This window comes from Mycteria americana, chromosome 1, assembly GCF_035582795.1.
Source record: "Mycteria americana isolate JAX WOST 10 ecotype Jacksonville Zoo and Gardens chromosome 1, USCA_MyAme_1.0, whole genome shotgun sequence".
NCBI lineage: Eukaryota > Metazoa > Chordata > Aves > Ciconiiformes > Ciconiidae > Mycteria > Mycteria americana.
In genome coordinates, this window is record NC_134365.1 from 94,166,772 (window position 1) to 94,192,615 (window position 25,844).

The window sequence follows — 25,844 nt, forward strand, 5'->3', positions numbered from 1 at the left end:
GGATGAGGCTCACCTCATGAGGTGAGAGGCTCACCTCAAACGAGGATGAGGGATGAGAGGGGTCCCTCTCATCCCTCATCCCCAGGCAATGCCCACCCTCTCAGCATGGCATGGGAAGAGTCTGGAGCTACAGCCCATTTTCTTTTCCCGAGGGAGGAGCAGCTCTGAGATCATTCAGACGCCCTCAGCATTGGGCCAGGACAAGCCCTCAGACAATACGTGTCGGTTCCTCAGGCTGCACACGTGTACCCAGCCTGGCACAGGCAGGTACAAGATTCGACGCAGCCCTCTCAGCAGGGATGCCTCTACGTACTGGCGGGTACTGCCTGACTGGTTTGTGCTGGGACTCTCATTCAGGAGCAAGTGGCAATAGGCAATTTGGATCAACGGGCTGGTTTCTTTCCCGCTAAGCATTACCGCTGTCCTCCCCCTGGAAACTCTGCCTGCAATTAGTTCCCTAGGAGGGGGCTTGTCTGTGCCATTAAGAACAGTTACATTACGCGATCTAGGAGAAATCAATGTCTCTAATAGTCAGCAAAGGCAGCGGAGGAGGACAGGGTGATGGGAGGGGCGTTTCTCTGGAGACACCCTTCTCGGGAGAAATCCCAGGGGTATCGCCCCAGGAAGAGAAATAGTGAGGACCTGGAGTAATTAAACTTCCATGCAGCAATTGTTTACTGGAAGAAGCACAGAAACCGCCCAGCGTCTCTCAGAAAGGCAGAGGCAGTGGCTAGACTCTCCCCAGGTGCAGATGAAGTGCCTCTGCCCTGAAGTCAATGGTCTGTGGTGATTTACACCACGCTGGCGAGTGGAGGGAGGAGGGGCATGGACAGACACCTTGCCTTTAAAATACCCCTTTTCCTCTCTCCACGTTGGCGTTTAAAGGTAAGACCGTGTCTTGCAAGTTTTGAATCTGGATTGTGCGGCGTAATTAAGTTATTCTAAATGAGGTCCGTGAGATTTTAATATCCTGAGGCAAGAAAACCTTAACTCTGTGTGCATCTTCCTCTCTTTTTCTCCATTTCCTCCTTCCTGCACACATCTGCAGTTCCTGGAATGACAAGACACCTCACCGGCTGGCTGTAATTGCTAGAACAGTTCCTTAACGCTACCTTCTTCTCCAATTGCATTAAACCGCATCTTTAGAGGTACAGCCCTGTTTATTCATGCTGCTCATGTGGAAGGGGAAAGAAATGCAGACTGCCTCTTCCCCCCTCCCTCCTTTGATTTGATGGGTGTGGCAGGTTTAAACCTTTGCAGCCGCTGGCTCTCCAGCACTGGGGTGAGGAGGAGAGGACAGAATGGGAGGGAAGCCGTCGGATATGGCTGGTGATGAATGAGACTCATCTCACCCACAAGTGGGAAACCTGCTTGCGGGTTATTGTTTAATCACTCATGCAATCCAATACTGAGCACATACCCCCATAACGTCCATCTGTTCTAGTATGCGGTGCATGCAACACTTGCCTTTCTAGCCACCTATCTAACTATTCAGCTCTGCGTATTACTGACTGCATCTCTTGCTGGCAGTAAAGGTTAAGTTCAATTTTTCAGAAATTGCTTGACCCAACCTTTCGGTTATGCCACCTTTTAGCGGAATATTTTGTGGGCACAGATTCAGAGCTGCAATCAACTGTAGGCAGAAATGACAACACCAAGCTATCTACATCGCTCATGGGCGGGCACAGTCAGTCAGATACTTCACTCTTCACATTGGCATCGCACCCACAAGAAAGAATAATCTGCAAGGTACGAGTGTGTGAACATATTTGTCTTTGAGGGGTGGGAGGACAGACACATACAGGCACACCTAGACACAAATGAGAAGAGATTTCTTCCACGCCCAAGCCTGTAATTTCAACATTTTGCTCTTTAGCTGCCAGAAAGGCGGGACACCAGGGGCTTCCCCTGAAAAATAATTTGAGGAGAGCTGTCTTTATTTTGGGAAGGAAACTCCTGCCTGTGCTGAAGAACCCGTTCCATCTTTTTCTCTCTGTGAAAGGTCTGGGTGGGGACAGAGGAAGAGCACAAGCTGAAAACCAAGGTCTTTTTTCTTCTCCAAATTAAAGCTTCCTCTGGTGTATCACCAGCTTTGCTGAGCGAACTGCTATATTGCCAGTTTGGCAATTGTGGTGTGTATTCAGGTACAGGAGCAGGAGTTGGGCTCTGAGCCCAGGAACATCCACTAAATATGCACGGGCAGGCACATTCAGGTTATATGGCTGCATAAGGATCAGAAAGCATGTGTGAACGAGCGCATGTGTGCTTGTGCATACATGTGTAGTACAGATGCAAGCGATCGGAGAGTGGAGATGCGTGCCGCACATGCACGTGCAAAGGGGTGTGTACCATGCAGTGGATTAATGTACAGAGTGGGAAGAGAGGACTATGTGCGATCAAGATACCTGCATGCCATGCATTTCTAAATATGTCAGAATACAAAACGACAGGAGTAAACCCATAGAGATGTAAAGAACAGATACATCAGAATATTATTCAGGAGCTTTAATGCCCAACCTGTGATGGTATGGGCAAAATTATCCCCCTCCCCCAATAGCTCTCTTCTGACTCCAAAGAATCCCAGAGCTACCTACTTTATTTTAAAATTTGCTGTGCACCTCCGCCCACCGCTCTGTCACTCTGCCTCCCTGTCTGCCTTCCTTCTCCTCCTCTGCTCTTTTTATCCCATATTTGCCAGCTGAACGAGCTCTGCTGGCTGGCTGCAACGTGTTCCCCCCCCCCCCCCCCCAGCCATCACCACCTCCCTCCAGATTTTAGTGAACATATCATTAATTGCAAAGCGTTTGAAAAACCTGCATGGGGAAAAACACAGGATGACGCAGGGTCTTTCTATCCCGTTCACCTGCCCCTCCCCATTATTCTACAAAATTGCTCCTTCGTTTGATAGCACACACATCTCCATTCAGAAACACACCTTAACCTGGATTTTCTTTCAACACTGTGCTGTTCTACAGTAACTGGAGTTACTCACATCAGTGTGTTAGGCTATTGCTCCAGAATACTGCAGTGCTATATTGTAAGAGATATATAAATGTACGCATATATAAAGTAACCAGTATGGTGCTGTACCTAAGACTCAGTTGAGTTTTGTGCTCAGAACAAGGACCAAAGATCTTTGTCGCTACCTACAAATCCGTAATTTGGGGAACTTTCCAAAATGCCTTACAAAGGTATCTGGGGCCAGTTCCTGCCTCGAAGTTCCAACTGCAGAAATCCAGCATCCTCCCGAGGAAGTCCAAGAGGTTCCGCCAAAATAGGCTCTCTTAATCAGGAGCAGGTTTGGGCTTTCACACAAAATAAAAGGGGGAAGGGTGAGGGGGGAATGACCAAAGTAGCTTTTTTTTCAATTTCATTATCATTTTATACATTAAAAATTTGGCACTGAAAACTAGCCATCAGCCTTCTCATCATCCCAATTCCGTGACAGGAAAAGCCAGGTGGTACCAGTAAGGAGAATGAACTGGTTTCCAACAGGTTCACACTGTGAGCTTCTCTTATCCCACCCGAGTTCGGAGCTAACAGAGGCGTGGTCCTCTGTCTCTTTACCAGCTGGTGCACAGTTGTCTAACTGGTTGTACTATGAAGGGTATTGCAAAGAGGGTGACTCTCCCCCTCCCCTGGCTAATGCTTTTGTTATTAATTAATTGCATTTTTCACTTTAGCATAGGTTGAAAAAAAAGCTTCAGGTTAATTCTTGCTCAGATCGTTGCAACACAAAAAAATGAATGCACCTGTCCTCCGAGCCACCTCACAGCATATGCACATAAAGCATCTCCCATTCATCGGAGCCAGGAGCAATAGAGAGCGTTCTGACCAGGGATCAAGGCTCACTGGGCATCCTTTCTTTTTTGGCATAAGATGAAGAATTGCTTCCTTTATCTCCAAGGTAGAGCCAGATCTCATCACGTTTCCTGCCAGCCGCACCCCCCATCCACACCCTCAGAACCACAGACAGAAAATCCTAGGCAATACATCTGCCCACTATTAAAAAATAATAAGAAGAATAGAGGGGAGATTCTGGTAGCTCCCCAAATGTGGACGTAGGCCACCCCCCTTTCCACATCACCAGCCCCAGAAAGGCAAAACAGTCGTGTTGAAGGGTGTGAAAAGAGCCTTCAGTCGCAAGATGCTGAAGAATTGCAAAAGAGACGTCTGCTGAAAGCAGCTGAAATTTCCTCCCCCCTACCCCAGCCCCTGCCCCAGCCCCTCACACACTCAGGCAGACACGCACCCCACAGCCACCCAGCAGCCTGGGAGATTTCTTAACGGAAAGAAATATAAAAATCTTCAGCTCTACCTGTTTTGTTCTTCTCATACAGCACAGCATGATCGTATTGTCCCCTTCCTTCCTTCTTCTTCCTTCCTTCTCCTCTCTCCTTTTCCTCTTCTCTCTCTTATCTCTCCCCCCCACCCTCTCCACTCCCTCCCTCCCTCCCTCCCTCTCTCTCTCCCCCCTCTCTCTCACACACACACACACACGCACACGCACGCACACGCACACGCACACACACACCAGGGCAGTTAGCAGCAACTGTAAGGTCCACAGCTATTGCTCATCACACATGCACACGCTGCCTCTCCCTGCCTCCCTCCCTACCCTTCCCTTCCCAGAATTGTTCACCAGCTCTCCCTGACTCGTCACCTCCCCACCCCACCCCCACCCCAGCAGCCCCCCCCCCCCCCCCCCACCCCCAAGTCCCTCGCCAGCCTCATGAATAATTAAAATCTCCAATCTGGACCCAATTACCCAACGACTTTCCCACTGTACAGCGGCGACAGGGGAGAGGGGACACTGCAGACAGTGGAGGGGGTGCGAGGGGTGGGGTGGGGTGGGGTGTGTCTGGGAGGCACCGGCCGAGGAGGGGGCCCGGGCGGGTGGGGAGCCCCCAGCCCCGCTCCCACCGGCGCAGCCGAAGCCCCCAGCACCCGGCCACGGGTGGGATTTGTGCGTGAAGAAGGCGTGGGGTGGGGTGGGCACGGAGGGGAGAAGAGGGAGCGGGGTTATTGCCGTGGCAGGCGGTATATGCCATGCACAGGTGACGTACTGTAGGTGGGAGCTGCGAGCTAAATGGGAATCAGAAAATATGTTAAAATGGCTGTTAAAAATCCCCCTCCCCCTCAGCAGCACACTCGCAAACATACATGTACGTGCTGCCTTCTTCGTATGTGCAGGCATAAACCCTGCGTGGTGACGTCCTGCAGCACTGAACGGGACAACTTTCTCCCTTGTTCCCTCAGTCCATCCTATAGACCTTCCATAGGCACAGAAAATGATACTCCCGCAACAGATTATTTTTTTTAGAACAGCTTCAAAACCTGCAGAAATCATCCCTTTCCCTTCTGTATAGATCTCAATTAATTTGAGCGCCTAAGTAATTTCTACGTCTATTTATCTCTGCCTGCAAATTGCTGTAAACTGTTATGAGGAAGATGTGCATGTTCACACACACAGCTACCCCCCGTGCACGTGTGGGAACAAAAATGTATGGGTTTGCATGCATAGAAGATCATGGCGATGCATGAGCCTGAGCAAACATTAATGCGCACACACACCCCCAAGCACATGTCTTGAAAGTTATAACACCGTGTTTTCTCAGAATATATTTGAGCAGGATAGCTATAGCTGTCATTGTGAAAAAATATTCCAGACAACAGTTAAACCAAAGTATGTCAATGTTAAAAATATAAAAAGACTGCTGGATTTTTAGGATTTCATCTACCAAAATTCAAATTTAGCTTATTTTATTTACTGTGTCTGGGAGGCACAGTCAGATGCTGTTCTCTTTTTTAGCACTAATGTCACTACATCAACTTCTCTGCCACACCATGGAGTTACTTCTGATTTACTTTTAATGTAGAACTGCCCGCAAAAGAGAAAAAAAATTGTCTTAGGTTATTATTAAGGCCTTTGCTCTTTAAATATATCTAAATACATTATTAACACAAATATTCACACACGCGTGCGCGCTTATACAAATAAACACATACATACATAGATACAGTTTCTGGAATACCCCTCAGCGCAGACTCCTACATAATCATATTCCGTTGCTATGACATCACTGCAGTTCCCAGTACCCCATATTTTTTTAAGGAAAGTAAACAGCATTTCAAAGAGAATCTATCTAGCTATCTACATCTGTATGTAATTTAAGGGAAGTGCCTTTTAGGGTCAAGCAGGTATCAGTGTTAGTCCCGGTTTTACAGTCTAGAAAAGGGAAATAATGATATGATAATGACATTCAGAGAAGATACTAAACTGGGAAGAGTTGCAAACACCAGCTGACACAGAAGTAGACCAAAGGATTAAATAACAAAAATCAGATTGAGCTTCAGAAAATGCATGCAGAGAAAAAGAAGGCAAACTATGCAACCATAAAAGACGACGGGTAAGAAGTGGAGCAGTGGAAAGCAACAGGCATCAAGTTCAAGGAAGGGGTGCCTGTGACACACACCACGGCTGACAGCACCATGCCAAGGCACTGAGGAGCAGTGCAATGTCATTTTGGAATATGCCTATGGGACTTAGGAGCCTCTGCCATGGCCCCAGGAGTTGCTGGGGGCTCATCTCCACAATGAAGTTAGTGTGTCATGAGCTTGTGGGCACTTGCTAACCCACACGACTGCTCCCGGTGCCCTTGGGAGATGGGACTCCTCCAGTCAAGCATGCATTTCCCCATCTGAGAGTGTCACCCTGGACTCCCTTTGGTGACAATGAAGAGAAATGGGAACTTCGAGGGTGTGATTCAGATCATCCAAAAGCAGGAGCCTAAACTAGGTCAGACGCATCATGCTGTAGAAGTGTTTTAGAAGCTTGTCTTCCCACTGACGAGGCCTTTTTAGGGAACCTCCCTGCTGTAGGGAGCCCTGCCGAGGAAAGCCTTCCCAGCCCCCATCGTTCCCAGACACCCACCCGGCGGGGGAGCAGGCTGGCAGCAGAAGGGCTGCGTTGGCGCAGCCAGCTTGGGTCAAGCCACCTTCCTGTGCACACCTGGGACAGTTGCTCACCACCTTAAGGCAGAGCCACCTCTCTTCGTGCCCGGCCCCATGGGCACTCTACGTTCCAGCTTATTGCAAACCTCTTTTGCCACATAGACAAAAACCCCTTAATAGGTTCCCCATGCATGTAGAGTTAGTGGTGAGTAGCCAGTCCACGGCAAGTCACATCTGAGTTGCCTTGGAATTAATCTTCTTACATAGAAGAGCCATAAGCTGAGACCCAAATTTTCAGGGCGTGTCAGTTCCTAACACCCCTTTCTTTCAAATCAGGACCCTTTAAGTATATTTAAAAGTTGGACTTTAAATTCTTTAGCCAATTATATGGTTCTGAAAATCATATCCCGGCATCCCTTGCCCTGCCATTTTGGCTATTTCATTACTTCAACCTGTAAGGTAAATTATGTGGTTACACAGAGGGAAAAAAGGACAAGTCCACAGCAATGAAAAGGCCAAAGGGAATGAGAGGGAATTAAGGGCACAAACTTCAGCCAGGGTATTACTCAACATCAGAAGCAAAACTCAAGGGAAGAAGAGGAGGTGAATCTCCATTTCTTGAAGTCACCAAGTCAAGATGGGATGCTTTCATCCAAATGACACTTTTGTCTCTCCACTGCACTGCCAACGCTGGCTCATTCAGCACTCCTTCAGAGTTTCTGGGTAACACTGCATCACACAGTGCAGACATGCCCTGGAAGGCCCCTTTGACCTTGGCTTTTGAATCTACACAAATAAAAGGAAGAGCAGTTCCAAAGAATAACATGAATGGGGGGCTAGGGAAGGGGGCTGGAAGGAGGGGGTGAACAATGACTATAGATTTTAAAAGCTTCATCTGTGAGACTTGACTAAATGACCGCTAAGGAGGTGGAGAAGCATGATATTTTCAAAAGTCATGAGCCTCAAGAAGGGAGACGAATCATTTGGAGTGATATATAACCCACTGTTTGCTGTACGCTGCATGTTCCTTCACTGTGAAGGAGGGTATGGTTTGTATAAAGTAATTATTAAGATGACTCCTTTAATTCAAAGCTATGTCTTTGACTTAAAAGGGTCCAGATCACTTCAAAGTAACAAGACGTATTGGTGGTTGTTACAACGTGGGCTGGGTGGACTGAGACACACAAACCAGTGCTTTTTCCCTGTTCAGTTCTGCTGCAAGGTTTAGCAGTGCCTGTAGTTACCCCAGCAGCTCGAGGTCCATACTGGTTCAAGGAAAAAGCATCTTCAGTTCAGCTGCTAATTTAGGTTCAATAGTAACAGCTTAGATTCAGTTTCGGTTTGAAGAACCACCTAGTTTCAACCTGCTTCTGGGACTGTAATCAGGCTGATTCCCTGGGCAGACGCAGTTAAATAAAACCAAGAAGAAGGAAGATAGTTTGCCTATAAGAGCTGTCACAGTGGTAAGCATGCTAAACTGAAGAGGCGTCTCTTCGAGAGAAGTACTGTGAAAGTCCCGTTACTAGGTATATTTAAAGCTTCAGTAAAAACAGCACTGAAGTGAGCGACTTGCTTTCATTGGGAGATAGACTGGGTTTTCTCTTTATTCATATGTTCCACATATAGTGGTAGCCTCGCCTTTTGTTAGCCAACTTTCATGCTGAAGGGAAAAAAGCCAATTTTATAAAGATTTTTTAGGATCCTCATTTGAATAGGCATTCCTGAAAATCCCACTGTTGGCCCACTTGCATTTTTAGTCTCCTCAGTAGCTTTGTGGCTCTGGTCTCATTTGGCCTCACTTTCAGTCATCTATGACTTAATGACACAAAATAGTGCAGTGCAACACTATGACCAAACTCCTTTTCTAAATGATTTAGACATAGTCATGAATCTCCTTGGAGGAGTACCCATTTTTCAGTATAAGGATCACTTATGTCAATTTACCTTGGATTTCAGTTAATCCTGAATTATTAATAATAGAAAAGGAGAGCCTAGTTTATTTTGACCTAAGACTGTCCATATGCCACAGGCTGAAATAAGTGGCTTTAAACCCATGATTTTCAAAAGCCACAATGCCACTTACTGTTGCAGAGAAGGCTTCAGAAAATGCCAATCCAGGAATGCTCTAATTCATGCAGTGCCTTTAATGACTGCTCGGTTGCTCATCCTCCACGACACTGAACGCACATGACATTAGCACTTGTTGCCATTGTGCTAGTCTAAGACATATGCACAGGTGCTCTGCATTCATTCCCTGTGATTTCCATTTTTTTCCCCATGCCTGCACAGCTGGGCTCACAGCACTGAACACACCTGACTTTACAATAGGAAACATAATAAGAAATGGCCTTAAGAATTTCCCTGTTTTCATCATTCTTAGAAAAATCGCGTTTTCTGTGAATTGTGTGGTGTACACAAACTGGAATATCTGGGTGGGAGCAAGGGTAGAAAGATTTTTAACATGCACAAAGAATGGTCTGTACAACCCCCAGGCCAATGTTAATTATTATTGAGCTTCAGAATAATCAAAAATGCAAACACAACAGTTAAATCCCAGCACAGCTTAGTGCTGAAGACCGTAACTCTTCAATAAAATGAAATCTCATCTACTTGTCTGTCAAAAAGAAAAATGTCATCACAGAAAGCAGTCAGACTATCAGCTATTATTCTCAGTGTAGTTATAGTCTGCCATGGGGGAATGTGATACTTTACAAACCAAACCAAATATGAGACAGGATGACCCAGGAAGCCCCTTCCTGCTTCTCCAGGGACCCTTCAATATGTGCTGTTGGGTATATGCAGCAGCCCCTTCCACTGTAGCACAGGCTCAGCAAAGCAAGCTTTGAACAAGAATCAGTGGCAACCAGGAGCTCTGTGTGGGCCAATTTATCCTGCTTCTCAGGCCAGCTCCATCATTTACTCCAAGTCCTGCAGTGCCATGACAAGTTGCTGTCAGCATCCAGGCTGGTCACCTTCCTGTGCCACATGGGGGATGTCTATGCCGCTCCATGCTGTGGGGTGTGATGGGAGTGGGATCGAGAAAAATGCTGAGGTGAGTCCTACACACTAACTTCAGGGCATGACTGGAGAAGAAGAGTTCATCCCAGTACTGTTTCACTCTCTTCCCGGGTTCTTCACTGATACATTGCCACTGCCCTGACACTGCAGTGCTGAATGTGGCAGCTGCCCCGCATGATGACATGACAGTATTATGGTGTGAGTCACAATTTCCTGAGCCTTCTTTGGACCACCTGGCCCTGCTCCGCACCTGCCCACAGTGCCCCTCATTCAAGCCAGAGTGGGGATGATGATCTGGCTGCTCCAGCACTGGGAAGGTGGGTGGGCAGGACAGGTTCATCCTCCTTCCTTCCTGTCCCCTCAGCTGATCGGACCCTTCCTTCTCTCCAGCAAAACAGCTGAGTTGAGCAGAACCAGTCTGCATGCGGAAAGGTACATGGGGTATACTGGACCCAGGAAATGGACGAGAGGAAAGAAAAGCTGACGAAGATCTTCCTATGCCCTTACTTGGCACTGCAGTGTCAGCTATGGGGTGAAGTTTCCAGGGATGAAGAGCACCCAACAGATCAGATCTGCCCTAGCCTTCAGCCCTTCAGGAAAGGGCATTAAGAATTTCTACCCATGGCCATGCTTCACTCACAGGCATATGGTGACCAGGCCATGCATTGATCAGGATCACAGCAGCAGACTCCACAAACCACAGAGATGGTTAAAGGACGTAGGAGGAGTATTTGTATTGGAGAAGTGTGAGGTGGTGGAGTGAGCTGACAGGACCCTTTCACTTATTTAGAGCTCTACATGGGGGAGTTAGAACAGCAAAGATCTACTGGGAATTAAATGGGCAGGAAAACTGTGAACATCCACCTGCCTTAAGGCTCCAAAAAGCATCTCTCCTTGCCTTGGCTTCATTTAGATTAGCCACAAGATACACATTGAGAGGAAAGAGGAAAGCCCATATCCCTCAGTCTGTCAGGCAAGCATGGCATATGGAGAGGGTTGTTCCCTTGCAGTGAGATCCTCAACACAAAACTCACTGCATCCAATTAAAGTGGAAGAGCTCCCCAGTCCAAAATGCAGAGCACAGGGCTTGGACAGACAACAGGTCTGTAGTTCGGTCGCACCATGGCCAAAGTCTTGGTACAGTTCCCTTTAAGTAGAATCCTGCTAGAAGTGGGAGATGGACCGATAGTGATTTTGATGCAATCCAGTATCAAACCTGTATGAATTGCAGGTAGGGACTGCAACACTCTTAGAAGCTAAAAAGTGCTCTATCTGGTCCATAAAATCATCAATACTGGAGAATGGAAATTCATAGTTAAGATTCCCCTAGCTCCGATTATCATCACCTCACTCCAGCAGCATCAGAGCTGTGCTTTGGTGGGTGTGTGCATTAAAAAAGAGTTCTCTTACATTGCCAGAGCCACACCATGCCCAGCCTTCATAATAGTGCCCTGGTACAGCAATTATTATTTCTTTTCCAAAACCCCACTGTCAGCCAAAGGAATTCACCCCGGAGGGCAGGAAACACAGATGGAATTTTATTAAGAGTCCAGGACTGTGCAGGCGGGAATCCAAACCTGCTGCCCCATGCATGGAAATTGCGTTGCAGTGAAAAGCCCTATTTTAGCTCAGCTCCACACGATACAGAGCTGTGTTTCTGGAGCATGTTTTTCTGGAGGTTCAGAAGCCGCTCCAAACATAATGGTGAATTTTCTTACTGTGTAAATCTGAGGGATTAGCTCCTTCCCCAAGTGATTCTGGTGGCAAGGAGAAAGAGAAGCTTTCTGGAGAGGGGCAGCCTAATCTCTCCAGGCTGTTATACAGCCCCCCTCACTAGCTGACAGAACTGTATTATACAACACAAGTGGCATATACCATGCATGCCTGGCACTGCAACATGCTAGAGAAGCCAGTCCTGTTTCATGCCTGCCGCACCCCTTTCTTTGCCCTACAACCTGCACGCACAATTCACCCAGCTTGTCCCATCCTCCTGGTGTAGTTGCCAACCACAGCTGTCAGTCCCCTCTATCCAGTAGAGGAGGCACAACCTGACACCAGCAGAGGCCAGAGGGAGTTTCTTAGCCTGAAGAAGGCAGCAGGAAGCAGCAAGGGAGGTGACAAGGACCCGCAGCCAAGCACACAGGGAGCTTTATGCCTACTCAGGTAATGGCACAGGAGATGCAGTGCTCAGTGGAGGTGGAAAGGTCTCCTTCAGCTCGAGGGAAAAAGGAGGAAAAAGGCATTCGTTTACCGCCTACGTCAGAGAAGACAAGTATGCTGATCTTGATGGTCTTCTCATATGTGTTCATCTCAGCCGGGTCAAGTTAAAATTTATTTTAATATTGTATGCTATAAAATGTGAAGGGTAGTTCTTCCTTGTTACCCTAATTTATTCAGCCAGAGAGCAGGAAAAAGAAGTTCATTCTCTGTTTGTTATGAAAGCTAAGCTCAAGTATGAACAATGTTCCATAGTAAATGATGGAGAGTTTGACAATCTTATCTGTATCGTATGATCATATATTGAAAGGTTCTATTGTTAAGAATAGATACAAGAGAATACAATTGCAGCTGCTTCAGGAACTGTAATTCTGAGCTTCCTCATTTTAGAGTTCTTTTCAAGTCAGGGATCTGTGTTTTCTCAGGATAGCTTTTTGCATGCCATTTCCTTGGGTACTTTCTAAAATGGAAATAAGTCTTTGTAATGTTAGAAAAGCAAATTATGTATGTCCAGCTTTCTCAAAGTTAGTCACAGTACAAAGATAAGACTGGCATGGCCCTGCTGTTCAAGAACAGTTCTGAGTTCTGCCTAAAACTTTAAATATCATTAATTTCATTCTTAAGGATAAAAGCTAAAAAAAAAAAAAACCCCCAAAAAAACCCAAACAAAAAAAAAAACCCCGAGAAAGCAGAACACTGAGTCCTCGGGCAACACCAAGCACAGAGAGGTAACAACCCTACAGTGTCAGGTAATCTCCATATTACACATGATACACGCCAGACCCCCCTGCTTAGCTGTTAGCCACTAACATTCAATAGAGAGCAGCATGGTCATTTTTGTTCTTGCATTAAGCTCAATAGTTACCAAGCCATGGTTTGAGGCACTGTGATGCCCTCAAGGTCTTCCAGCATTTCCTGCAACCACTGGGAATTAATAGGCTAAAACTGAGCCCAACAGGGAGGGGAAAGTTGCTGAAACACGTTGCTCATTTAGTATTGTTGCTTGGAAGCCAGTGAAGGTTATTAATTCTTCGATCTTTGGTGAATATTGCCTCCTTTGTATGTTTAGTCATCCAAGAAGTCAAAATGGTCTCCCAAGGGATATTGAACTACTGTATCTGACTTAATTTTGATCATACTGTGCCCACTGAATAATGGGACTTTGCTGCATCTGCCTTTTTACCATCTCATCAAACTCCTGCAGTCTCTTATTAGGTCTTCTTCACACACAGTCCAACCTCACCGGCCCGAAATTTGTCTCATTATTTCCCAGGACATCTATGAGTCCTTTCTGTGTAAGTACACTGGTCTCACATCCCAGGAAAATTAGAGGATGGTTTTGTACTTTGAAAACTTAAGTCACGCTCAGCATTAGACTAGAGCTCTATTCCTCTGCACACAAAAAATGTAGGAAGCATTCGTTTTACCTTCATTGATATTAAAACTGATCTTAAATCCTATCTTTCCTGTCACTTCCTCCAACTTCCTATTGTACAAGCCTTTCTGTCTCTCTTGTAGCAGTGATGTCACCTCCATATCAAAGTTGTTTGTGCTGGACATGTTGTGTCACTTCATCCTGAGAATTTCACAATAGTTTTTACAAAGACATTATTAAAAGGCATAAGAGATGGTAAATCTTTCTGCCCTCTCCTGCAATGTTATTAAGCGGAACAGAAATTCTACTCTATAGTCACACTCCTCTTTTTGAACCACAAAAGCAAAATTGCCCTAGCTTAATAACTTTACTGAGCATTTAAAATTCTTTCATTATATCCAGTGCAATCTTGTGTTTTTGTAAAATCTATCCAAGCATTCTGATAATAATCTCGTATCCTTTTTTGTTTGTTTTACTGGTAAATTATTGGATCTGCTGTGAATTCTGTCCTTCTAAGATCCTTATTCCTTCTTCCTAGAGCTTAAATCTATAGCAGGATCAAAGATAGGATTTCTCAGACTGCCAAAAAGATGCCTTGATAAACATTAGTTTATAAGTCTTTTTCAAATTTGGATGCAGAACCACTTCCTCTCAGTTTTTCAGATTTCCTTGCAACACCCTATTGAACCTGATCCACTTATACTATGCTTGACTTCGAGCACATTTCTTTCTCTCCTGCATCACCCCGTCAGGGACCTAACAGGATCTGCTGCTTTGTTCTGGCCCCAGTGTTCAATTGCTCTTAAGTAAAGCTTGAAGTAAAGCAACACCACCTCCTGAAGCAAATGGATGTTTTCATAGGCTTTAGGAAACAATTCTTTAACAGGGTGATGTATAAAGCTGAGCAACAAACAACCCTTTCTCAATGTGTATACATTTACACACTGGCAACAGCATTATCTATTTTCCTAAGGCTCAGCCTAGAGTTCATATTATTTAAAAGATGTATACATTTGCTGCAGTGGTTAGAAAGTACTCACTCCTTTCTTTTGTAATTTCAAATAGTTCCATATCTGTTTTTCACTGCAGTGAGATATTTACTGCTCCTAACATGCTTTGGGACCTTGATAAATTTACTTCAGTTCCCAATTACCACATTCCTAAATAAGAATAAAAATCCTCACCCATCTTTCTTTAAGTCCCTTTGAAATACATCATAGTTCATCTTTATTATTAGTCACTGCTGAACATATCCATGGTTAAGGTAATTAACATCACTGTATGTGATGACACTTTTTGAAATGTCTCAAATCTGATCCTTTTGAAGGCACATGAGGCAAAACTCTTTCTTATTCTGACACCTTGGCACACAGTATCCCAAAATCTACCCCATGTTCTTAAAATTTCCTCTCTACTTTACTTTCTGCAAACTATCCCTGACACAGCCATCTCCTTGAACCTACATGGTCCCCTCATTTGACTCCTGTAGCCCCTAATAACTTTTTCTGACCTAGCCATAAGGGAAGAAACAGAACTTCCCATGGCTTCTTCAGAGCTAAGTGTCTGTTGATTAGTCATACACTCTCTACCTCAGAAAGTATCAGAGCTGCAAACTGTTAGAGGTTGGAAGAGTGTCTGGGGGAAGCATCTTTGCTGTTTCTATTATTGCTGCTCTCCGTCCCTGGTTTTGGCTCCTGAATAAAGAGCATGGACTAGATGGACCTTTGGTCTACTCAAGGATGGTCATTCTCAAGCTGCCAAACAGACTGAGTAATGCCTGAGTTTCCCTGCCTCTCCTTCACTAATTTGAATCTTTCTCTGTCCTCTACAGAGAGACGATATTCGTGAAACTTCTGGAAATCGAACTATCTTTGTAGCTTCCACCTCTTTGTCAAACATGGGTGGCATGAGATAGTGAGTTGAAGTCTCCTCATGACAGGGACAGACCGACATTCTAAGCCAGCGAAACCATCAGCATATTGGGTAGGTTTCTTTGCTAATCTAGTGCACTTTTAGTATAACTTGCTCCATGGGTAGGTTTCCAAATCAATTAATACAGCATTTCAGACTCATCAGAAGCTACTCCTGCAGCAGCTGGCGGCAAATATATTTCTTCTGCAATTTCTGGACTTCCCAACTGTTGTTGGGCAGCAATATTTAACCAAATGCTGTAGTGTAGGGCTCATTTAGCCAATGGTGTGTGTGGTGCCTGTGGTGCCAAAGAACTGCTTTGAGCTGCAGCAGTGTTAGGGCTAACAACGCTCTTCTAGGCTTTCCTACTCAGCAGGAAGCAGTTGCACAGCCATGCAAGTAAATTACAGGCTTATCATTCCTCATTCAAGCATCAGCACAGTCATTCAGCAGAATCCCTATGTCCCTACAGCAAGACCATAGAAAAGTAGTGGCTTGAACTGTACTGTGTGTTTGTGCTTCCCCTTATTTATTGCCCCTGCTCAGTAACTTTGCTGCATGGTTATTCAACAGGTGCCCTTTGAATAAGGAGCACGTGGCACAGAGATGACTGGAAGACAAGGCAGTAGAAAAGAGCAGCCTAGGAAGCAGTTGTGCAAGATTTATTATAAAGGGCAGCTAACTGATTCATCAGTGCCCTCCCCAGCAAACCATGCCATATAAATGCTATTTTGAAATTAGCCTTGTGGAATAAGAAGGATTAGTTGGCAATGGTGTGCACACTCGAAGTGTGAATATGTAATGTCTTCTCTCCCTAAAGGAAGATAGTTTTTTTTTTCTCTCCAAATGCATGGTGCATGGTTTCAACTCAATTTATGATGTGTGCCCCAAGGCCATTTCTGCAGCCAATTCTAATTTAAGAGAATTAGCAGGATTTTCGTTCTCTAGCATTGGACTGGTATTCTGGCTCTGACTCTCACCCAACGCTGGAGGAAGAAGGCAAAAGAAATAATGTTATAACCCAGCATAATAAGATACTGCAATAGGAAGAGATAGGAACCAGGGTTGCCTCCTTTTATAGGTCTTGCAAGGAAAAACAGCAAATCTGCCAGGCTACAGATTGCTGTGTTAGCATGCAGTGAGGTTGAAAGAGCATATGGCAGAAATGGCTGCCTGGCTGCAGTGCACCTATTGCCAGCCCCGTCGTTCAGGGCTGTGGAGACGAGATAAAGGTTTATTTTAGTGCCCTGACAGCTGACAGGAACTTGTCATATTGCAAAAGCCGCTGAATCTCAGTCAGAGGAAGGAGGGGAAGGGAAGAGAAATCAAAAGCAATCACATACTTGGTGCACGCTTGTCTAATCTCCTGGGGGCAAGAGATAGGGTGAGGTCTCTCATATATTCTGTGCATACAGCACCTAGCACAAAGGGGTGCTAACAAACGCAAGAAGTAGACAGCAGAGGAAGGTGCCAGAAGAATGTGGACTGAACTTTATTTCATGTTATACGTGCTTTTCACATGACATGGGGAAAGCTATTGCTGTTGAGCATGAGGAAAGCTGCTCTGGGGTTTCTCTGTGACTTCCGAAATGGAGAAGAACCTGAGGTGGTAGGATCTTCCTTGCAGTGTTCCTGATAAGTGTAGGGTTCATTCCCACAGCTCCAGAGACAGGAGATGGGGAAGAGGGGGAGGAAGAAGAGGTTTTTTTCTTTAGGGAAAATTTTGACTCTTCCTGCAAAACCAGTAACAATTCTTGGGCTGGAAACATAAACACTGCAATATTTTAATTAAAATTTTTGCAGAGTGCAGATACTTTCTGTTAGTACATCTAGGAAAAAAAAGGAAAACAAATCCCATAGAATAGTTTTGCCTAAGTTTTTGAGCTCATCTTCCTCTCTATTTAGTTTTAGTCACATGATTTTAGACACATTCCCTCTACCAAGTCTTCCAACAACAGCTTCCCCTACCTTTACTGTTGATTCCAGGTAATTCATCACATACTAGGTTTTAAGCTGGGGGCACTGCTGTGTCACTTCCACTCCCAGTAAACATGCAGCTTTTTTCCCCATCAAAGTTAGTAGAAGTGTCTCTTGTACCATGTTCTGCATCTTATCAAATCACACCTATGGGCTTCTAGTTCCTTGAGGAAGGAGATCTCCTTTAGACAACATTAGAGATAATGCTGAGCATACTTCTGGAGCTAGGCAGATGTGTCAGCTCCTTTCATCTGTTAATACAAGTGCAAATAAAAAGAAAAATCTGACCTAGATTTCAGTGGCAGTCAGGAATAAACTCTGGATTCAAATCCAACAAGGAAGACATTTGAGTCAGATTTATGTGCCTGCCTTGGAACATAATGTCCCTAAAACCAGAACCTGGATTCACTCCTTCTCATTGACATAATGTGTCAATGACACATCTTCTTAATGTGCCTCTTGTGTCTGATTGTTCCTCATGTTTCCTCTGGCTTCACACAATAAAACACCTTTTGAACAAGCACCTTGCCATCTTGGAAGCTGAATGAATTCTGTCTGTGCCTGAATCGCTGAAGAAGTGTAGGAAAGAAGGCAAAAGAAATCTGCCAGCATGGCTGGAAGAGAAGCTTATCTTGTCTTGGCTGGGTTCACTTTGGTTTCCCTCTCCAGCTTCTTTCCGTCAATCGCCATACTAATGTATCCCCAAGGGTGCTGATCCCAGAACAATATGCTGCAAAGATGATTACAGTCTAAAAAAGAAAAGAAAACCCTGTCACCATGGATGTTATGGGTTTCAGCTTTTCACATTTAATCCTGTAATTGGTCTTTCTGGCAAGAAGAATTCGATACTTGGCTTTATTGCTGCATGGATGAGCCCTATTGCAAATCCCATTGGGATGAAGCTACAGCCATTTGGCAGAAAGAAGATCCTTAGCAACCTCTCAAAAGCCTACCCAGAGGGTTCCTTGTTGACATCACAGTTTCTGTGTGATGTCATAAACCCTCCTAGAAAACAAAAAAAAGCCATAGGACCTCTGGATATTTGATGAGACTGTGGCTAGCCCTTACTCTGCTATTGTATGTATCAAGAGCTAAGTCAAAGGAGAGTTTGGGTCTTGGCTTGCAGCCAGAACATTGATGAATGCAAAATACAGAATAACAAGGTTGAGCAGGCTGTATGCACAATAAAAACAAATATTGTAAAGATACTGAGTGTGTGGGACAAGAGGGAGAGAGAGCATTATACTGAGGGGTTTGGGGAGGCCTAGTCTAAGATGTCTTCACAACTTACTATTGCTTTATGAACAGTTCTATAGGCTACCTGCATGCTGTTCGGCAGACCCAAAGAAAGGCTAAGCAATCTGAGCACCAGCCTCTTTGGAGGAGACAGTTTTGTCTTATGGGAGTATACAAGTCGCTTTGGAACATCCCAGCTGAACATCTCAATAAAATTTAATCTCCCATGCCCCAGGCCAAGAGCCATAGCAGCTTCTCTGCATTCCAAATGAGCAGCCCTTGAGATATGAAAGAGAGAAACTACTTCATTTAGAATACAATGAAACATAGGAGCTCTGATTCACAGTCCTATTCATTAATGACTGGTAACTCTTTTTTCTCTAAGAGAAGGGGAAAGACCTAAGTCATTTCAATGAGCGCCCCTCCAAGACATGAGTGTACTTTCTTCTAAGTAAAGAAGTTCCTGAATTCAAACCTGAAGATTTGGCCCTAAAAGCTCTCCTCAAGTCAGTCAATTTGTGCTGATGTAACTAATGAGGCGTCTGGATCTTACGAGCCATCGTCATGGTGTATGTGCAATGAAAAGAGAGCAGATTAACACCTATGAAGCTAAAAATAAAAGCGTCACCTCTGAGGTTGGGCCTATTGTGCTTATTGCAAGGGGTGGGGTAGGATTGGTAGAGCTGTGCGTCCATCGTGGATGTCACCATGGCACACCCACGCCAACATCTCCAGGGAGACACAGCACATTTCTAGCTCCTGCATCACCAACTTGTTGCCAAGGAAACAAGAGGATGCAAAAAAAAGAAGAAAAAAATCTCAATGACATTCAATTTTGAGACAGTCAAGAAACCCCTGAAAGGGATTTTAAAAGTGCCTGAGAAGGAAATGGAAATTGGGCTTCTAATTACAGATTCTCAACCAACTCCTTTTTATTCCCCAGTTATTCTGTCTGCTCACGTCACTGTCTTCCTGCCATTCTCTGTCTACAGAGGTATGAATGCCAGACATCAGTGAAAAGAGAATCAGAAAGAGCTTTCCTGGAGTGAAGGAGAGGAGGGAGGGAGAGCGGGGGAGAAGGTTACTCGGTACAAGTAACAGTGGAGATTCCATAACTCAGAGAAAGGTGGTGGACAGAAGCTGCAGAAAGAGAAACATGTGGAAGAAAGGCAGAGTGGGAGTGAAGGTTTCTGTGAGAAGGGGATATGTGCAGTTGGCAGGTGTGGGTGTACACAGGCATATCTACACCCAAATGCATGTGTATTTTTATATATGCAGCTGAGAAGGCACATGTGTATACAAAGATATATCTAAATCCACGCTGGATAGTCAAAAACCTGACTTGCACAACCCCTCAAAAATAATTAAGTTTACTTAGAAATCAAGCAATTAAAAAAGAAAAAGTTTGTCTTTTCGTTTCTTTTGATCCATTATAGCACTACGTTTACAAGCTTTCTCGCCAACCAAAACGCTACAAATTTGCCTCCTTTTTTAAATGACAGCCAGCATTTTCATGCAACCACCTGACTCTAGGAGCTGTGGCTTTGCAGAAAAGTAGCAAATATAAGGAGAATCTCAAGAAGGTGCTGGGAGTTGGCAAGCCTGGCAGTGCACATAAATGCGAGAGCACGTAAGAGAACCAGCAGATACACCTACTACAAAGTGCATGAGTGAGTACAAAGGTGAGGATTTGTTGGGTGCTTCTGTGCAGAGAGACATGTCCACCAAGACAAGGTGTACAGCTGTTGTCAAAACATAGCAGAGCCAGATTCCACCAGCTCTGAAACGAGCATGATCCAGAATTAGACACACTAGCTATCTTGGGGAATGATAGCACAGAGAAGATTAACTGTTTGAGTAAATGTCTGCCTATCATCTTACTTAAGCATGGGAGACAGGGAAGACATGGGAGACATGGGAGACATATGCTATCATATGATAGCACGAGGTGGTGCAGATGTTTGATGGCTATCCTGCATGGCTAGAAGTATGGCTTGCATTTGGGTTAGTGCTGAAACAGATGAAAGAGCTCTTCACTTTCTTCTCTTCAGTATTCACAGAGTCTCACCCTTCTTCACGCCTCGAGCCTGTCATCAAGTTTGCAGCCAGAGGTGAGATGGCTGTCGGCCAAAAAGGCAAACTTACAGACAGAAGTTAACTATTGCTGAATCGCAGTGAGGGTCTTATAGAATGACACTGAGGGATGCCCATTAATACCAAGGAGTTCATCCAGGCTGAATACCCATGGAATTAATGATTTTTGGCTGTTGATAGTAAAAGGCTGCCAGCAGTAAGGTTTGGACTCCATCCCAGGTAGAGAAGAACCAGTGCTGGCCAAACAAGAATCTCCCTTTGTGCCCCCTACCACCTTCTCGCTGCCCCTTGCACATACCTTTGCAGGACTGAGAAGTCTCTACCCACTTTGAGGCAGATTTTCTTTCCTAGAAGCAGGTGTGAAGGAAGATGCCAAGTGCTTCTCTCCAAACCTGTGTGGTGACAGTCCTGGCAGTCCGACAGCTTTTCCTAAGGTTGCCATGACATGGAAGTGATGGGCATATGAATCACAGTTGTGGAGAACACCAGCCTACAAGCAGATGCTGCATTTAGATTAGCAGAAGCAAGTCCTGACCATCCAGTTCTCCACTGCTTACTGCATGAAGCAATTTGGAGTATCCAGTCACCTCAGGGACTGTAAGCAGGAGAGGACAGGGAGACCACCTCTTGTGTATGCAGCAATATGAAACCACAGGAACACAAGCAGCCTAAATCACCTAAATGATGAAGCCAAGGTCAGATTAAAACATTTTAAGCATTTGTCAGTGGCCCACTTCAACTTTGTTCCTGAGTAAGGTGACAACAGCTAGAGTGACTAAACAGAAGGCCATGGAAAGTGGCCTCCGCTTTGCGTGTCCCAGTGCCAGCTGCCTTGCAGACTCAGCCCTTGTCCATGGAAGCAGAACACAGTGTGGGCCCATCTGAAGGGGCCATCTCACCCCAGGAGAGCTGTAAAGACGGGGGGTGCCTGGTGCTGAGAGCTAAATATGGGTAAGATATAGGGAAGTAGAGGCATTGCTGTCAAGATGCAGGGGAGGTCTGAGTCAGGGAGAAGACAGTAGAAGTCTTTTTTCTCTCTTCAGCGCATAAAAAGGAGTATCTTAATTCTCCATCATATGGCTCAGTCATACTTCTTCTCTAGCATATCCAAAATGTTACCTTTTCTCAACACAGATAAAAACACCATTCAGGTGACTACTTTCTGAATAAAAAAGGAGTGCTTTTAGCAGGCAGTTCAGATTCACAAATTACTCGTGAAAAAAGATATAATGCATTCTTTTTAAAAATGCATGTTTATATCACAACTTTCAGCTTCTGAATCACCAGTACATGTTCATGTTTCCTGCAGGGAATGATGTTTTTTTGGTAACTTACTGTTTTGAATGAATTTATCATGAAATACCCAACAAGTGTCATTAAAATTTGCTTTGGGCAAAATACAAGTTCTGATAATTTTTGATTTTTCTGTTTGCTCCAAGTGCTGTTCATCAATGAAATGAACACTTATTCCAATTGACTGTTTTTTTCAGGGGGGAATTTTATAAGTCATATTTCCCTAGATATAGTTTTGCATCTTCAACAAATATTTTAATAGGAATTTTTAAAAGCCTAAGTGCTTTTGAGTGAAAAAGTATAAAAAGCTCTAGGAAATTCCAGAATTTTGGAAAAATGTTTCTAAAACACTAACAGCAGTTCCTTTTGTAAATAAAATTGAAACAGAGTTTACAAATTATCTAAAATACATACAGACACATGCATACATATAAACATACACGCTGTGTTATTTTTACACTTACATTTTCATTCTGTGAAATAGGCATACATTGTGACTTTATCTTTCTCCAAGGACACACAGTATGACCTTCTTCTCTTTAACATACACAGTGTAGGCTCTCTCGTTCATATGCATACATACACATGCATACATACTATAACATGCTGCATCCCTAAAATGCATATACACCATAATCTCACCCTCTAAACACACACAAACAAGTCTTCTCTTTAGCATAAGCACAGCTACACACGCACCTGCACAATGAAATCTTTCTAACACAGAGGCCCTGAAAACACAATTTTATCTCTCTCTAATACATACTGTCATTCCTTTTTCTAACACAATGTAATCTCTCTCTCGCTCACTTTCTTTCACACACAGACACACAAACAGACACATACAGTGTAATCTTATCTCTCTCAGATTCAACTACAGTATCTACATTATTTTCAAAATTGCATAAACACTTTCTGCCTGACATTTTCATTTGTAGACTCCATCACTCACAACTACACAAATGCTTGCAGAGATGTGGGGATGCGGAGGGAAGTCCTTGATCGCACAAACGCCTGTGTGCTCAGGTAAAGAGGCCTTTTGTGGCAAGACTGTTTTACAAGGGAGAAGATGTTATAAGCAATGTTTTCACTTTGGATGCAGTATTAGTTACACAGTGCTTCTTGTTATGATATTACACCATCAACAAATAATAAGAGCCTTAAACAGCTTGATAAAAAAATGTCTGCTAGATCATAAAAACAGATTATTTCTGTATTGCTATCATTGTCAAACACTTCATTGATACGTTCCGCGATACGTGCTGCAAGCAAATTACAATATGCAGTTACACCGATATTTCCTGTGACATATAATATGCTGTAGGCCCTGAGATTTCAAAAGAAAAAAAGAAAGATGTATAGAGGAGGTTCCACCTCCACTTAAGCTATTATTTCTACAACAAAAGTCTACGCTTAAATCACTTGTATTAGCAGGATTGTTCTAATGGGAATATTAGAAGAATGTCTGCCTCTGCGAGCTCCTTTACACAATGGAGAGTGGTAACAGTAAGAATTAGAGGATGCAACATGGAGCACTTCTCTTGCACATCATTGATTTGGAGCCAGGGTAGTTAGCTGATAGTTTTGGGGGGACCTCTGCAAAAGTGAATTTCATATCCTCACTCTGATTTCCAGTCTCTGAATTACCTCATAACAGAAACAAATATTAAAATGAAAATACAGTGAAGGACCTGGAGTTGATCAGTGATATTACAGAGTAGCTAAAGGGGAATTTTTTGCAGGGCCATGTTGGGCTACAAGGATTTTTACTACTCCACAGAGCAGGCTTTAAAGAAAAACTGCAGAGGAAAAAGGTTTTTTAAGAAAATCTGAGTAAACCAGCTTCAAAGGTATTGTCTTAGCTCTGAATAAGCTCCCTTGGCTAAACACAACTAGGGTCACTAACAGGCAATCCCTGGGAAAATGCTACTTTTAGGTCATACAGGGGATTTTGCCTAAGAATTTGGGCCAAAGCATCAATATGGCTTTAAGAGCACCCCCTTGGAGACATGGGAAATGGAATACTTTTGTGGAGCCCAAACTCACAAAAATAATTGATCCACTGAGGGACTGGAAAAGCAAAAGCAGCTGTCCTACTACCAGAAGGGACTAAAAGAAAGGTTTTCCTTTTATGACCTATGATACTGCTCTGATTAACGATACCTTGCTTTGAGAACACTGTCTGGTTACCTGTATCAGCACAGGGCCACACAGCTCCCAACAGAAAGACTGCTGAGCCAGGACCAACTGGGATCACAGGCAACTGCAGTGGAGGGATGAAGGCAAAGAATAGGAGAGACACCAGATCCCATCTTAGGAGCGTGAAAGCCCGGAGCTTGCAGAACTGCTCTCAGAGGGTATGAGGGTGGAGGTGTGGTACCCCTGGCTATGACACCTGTAGATAGCACAGGTGCGTTGTCAGCAGCACTGAAGAGGTCACGGGAAACTCCCATGCCCAGCAGCCTTCTGGCCCTTGTTAGGCTATAATCCTGTTGCAAGTCTGAAGCAGTGGTTTCCTGACACTGCCAGCCCAGCCTCCGGCTACCACACAAATACCTAAAGCCAAGCACATGACAAAACTAGACTACTTCTAAACCACTTTTGACAAGACAGAAATTGACTCTAATCTACTGCAGGAAGCACATATCACCACAGATCTTGCAAAATCCATACAGTGAGTGTTAATGTCAGCCTCTTTCTATCCACAGAATTGACAGAGCGGGAGCAGATGCACTGCAAACTTCCCACACACACCACATACCCTCATGTGCCTCTTCCCCTCTTGCCCCCTGGAACAGATGCCAAGTGTCCACAATCCCATCTGTAAGGCTGTTCACAGCACTGGCATGCTCTGTTGCATGAGAGGATAAGAGAGCATTTCACAAGCAGGACCTAATCTCACTCTGCCCCTGAGGTAGGAAAACATCACTAAGCCCCTTTCTACAGTAATAAACCCACTGCAGTTAGGTGTAGCAACTGCAAGCCTAATAGAGCACATGGGCTTCCTGACCCCTTTCCTGAGATACCTGATAGCCACCTGGTCATCTGCTGCATGGAGAATATTCTCTAGAAAACAGACTAGGAGACTAGTTCAGCTACCCTCAGCAGCTCCAGACTTTTTTCCTTCTCCCTGACAACTTCTCCCTGACATCAAATACCCTAACATTAGGGATTCTGGTCATTTTGAATGCTATTTAGATGTCATTCCTGCTTGAGAAAATTTGGTAGGCCTCACGCTACCCTGCCCCATGAGGGCTGCTGACCTTAAAACCCTACTTGCTGGTTGTGAGACAGATTTATTTCTTGGAATCACCTTTGATGCACTTCAGCAAGTCTCCGAGGACTTGCAGGGAAATGTCACCTGTGGGCTAGTCAGCTCACCTGGAAAATTGTCTGCTCAGCATCTACTTGTCATGGTGTCTTGGCCACTGGTTTGTCACTAGGAAAAACCCCCTTTTTTTCATACCCTGCTGAACAAATGGTTTTCCACAGGTCGCTTGGTCAGCGGTGCTGCTGTCACTGCCATCTCCATCTCAGTCGCCTCCTGACCTCGCTGTTGTTCCTCCAAGCCTGAGCAGAGGCCCTGCCGTCAAACTTTCTAGGTAAAGCTCAGTGTGGGCTCCTGCAGCTCTTCCATTTTTATCTCTAATGAGATTGACCCATGGGGGCCACTCCATTGAGGATTCAGGAGAAAGCCACTAATCAAGCTGACAAAGCCATGTGACAAAGCTTCTTCCTCTCTCTCTGTCTTCCACACTTTCCCTCTTCT

General features: G+C 44.6%; 1 protein-coding gene across 1 annotated transcript in view; it reads right to left on the reverse strand.

Annotated features, from left to right (window-relative positions):
- Nucleotides 1-4,411, reverse strand: part of GAP43 (growth associated protein 43) — a 57,025-nt gene extending 52,614 nt beyond the window's left edge. Inside the window, exon 1 of the mRNA XM_075512705.1 lies at nt 4,319-4,411. Coding sequence (XP_075368820.1) covers nt 4,319-4,348 — 30 coding nt within the window. The 5' untranslated portion in view covers nt 4,349-4,411. The remainder of the gene's footprint in view (nt 1-4,318) is intronic.
- Nucleotides 4,412-25,844: the final 21,433 nt, after the last annotated feature.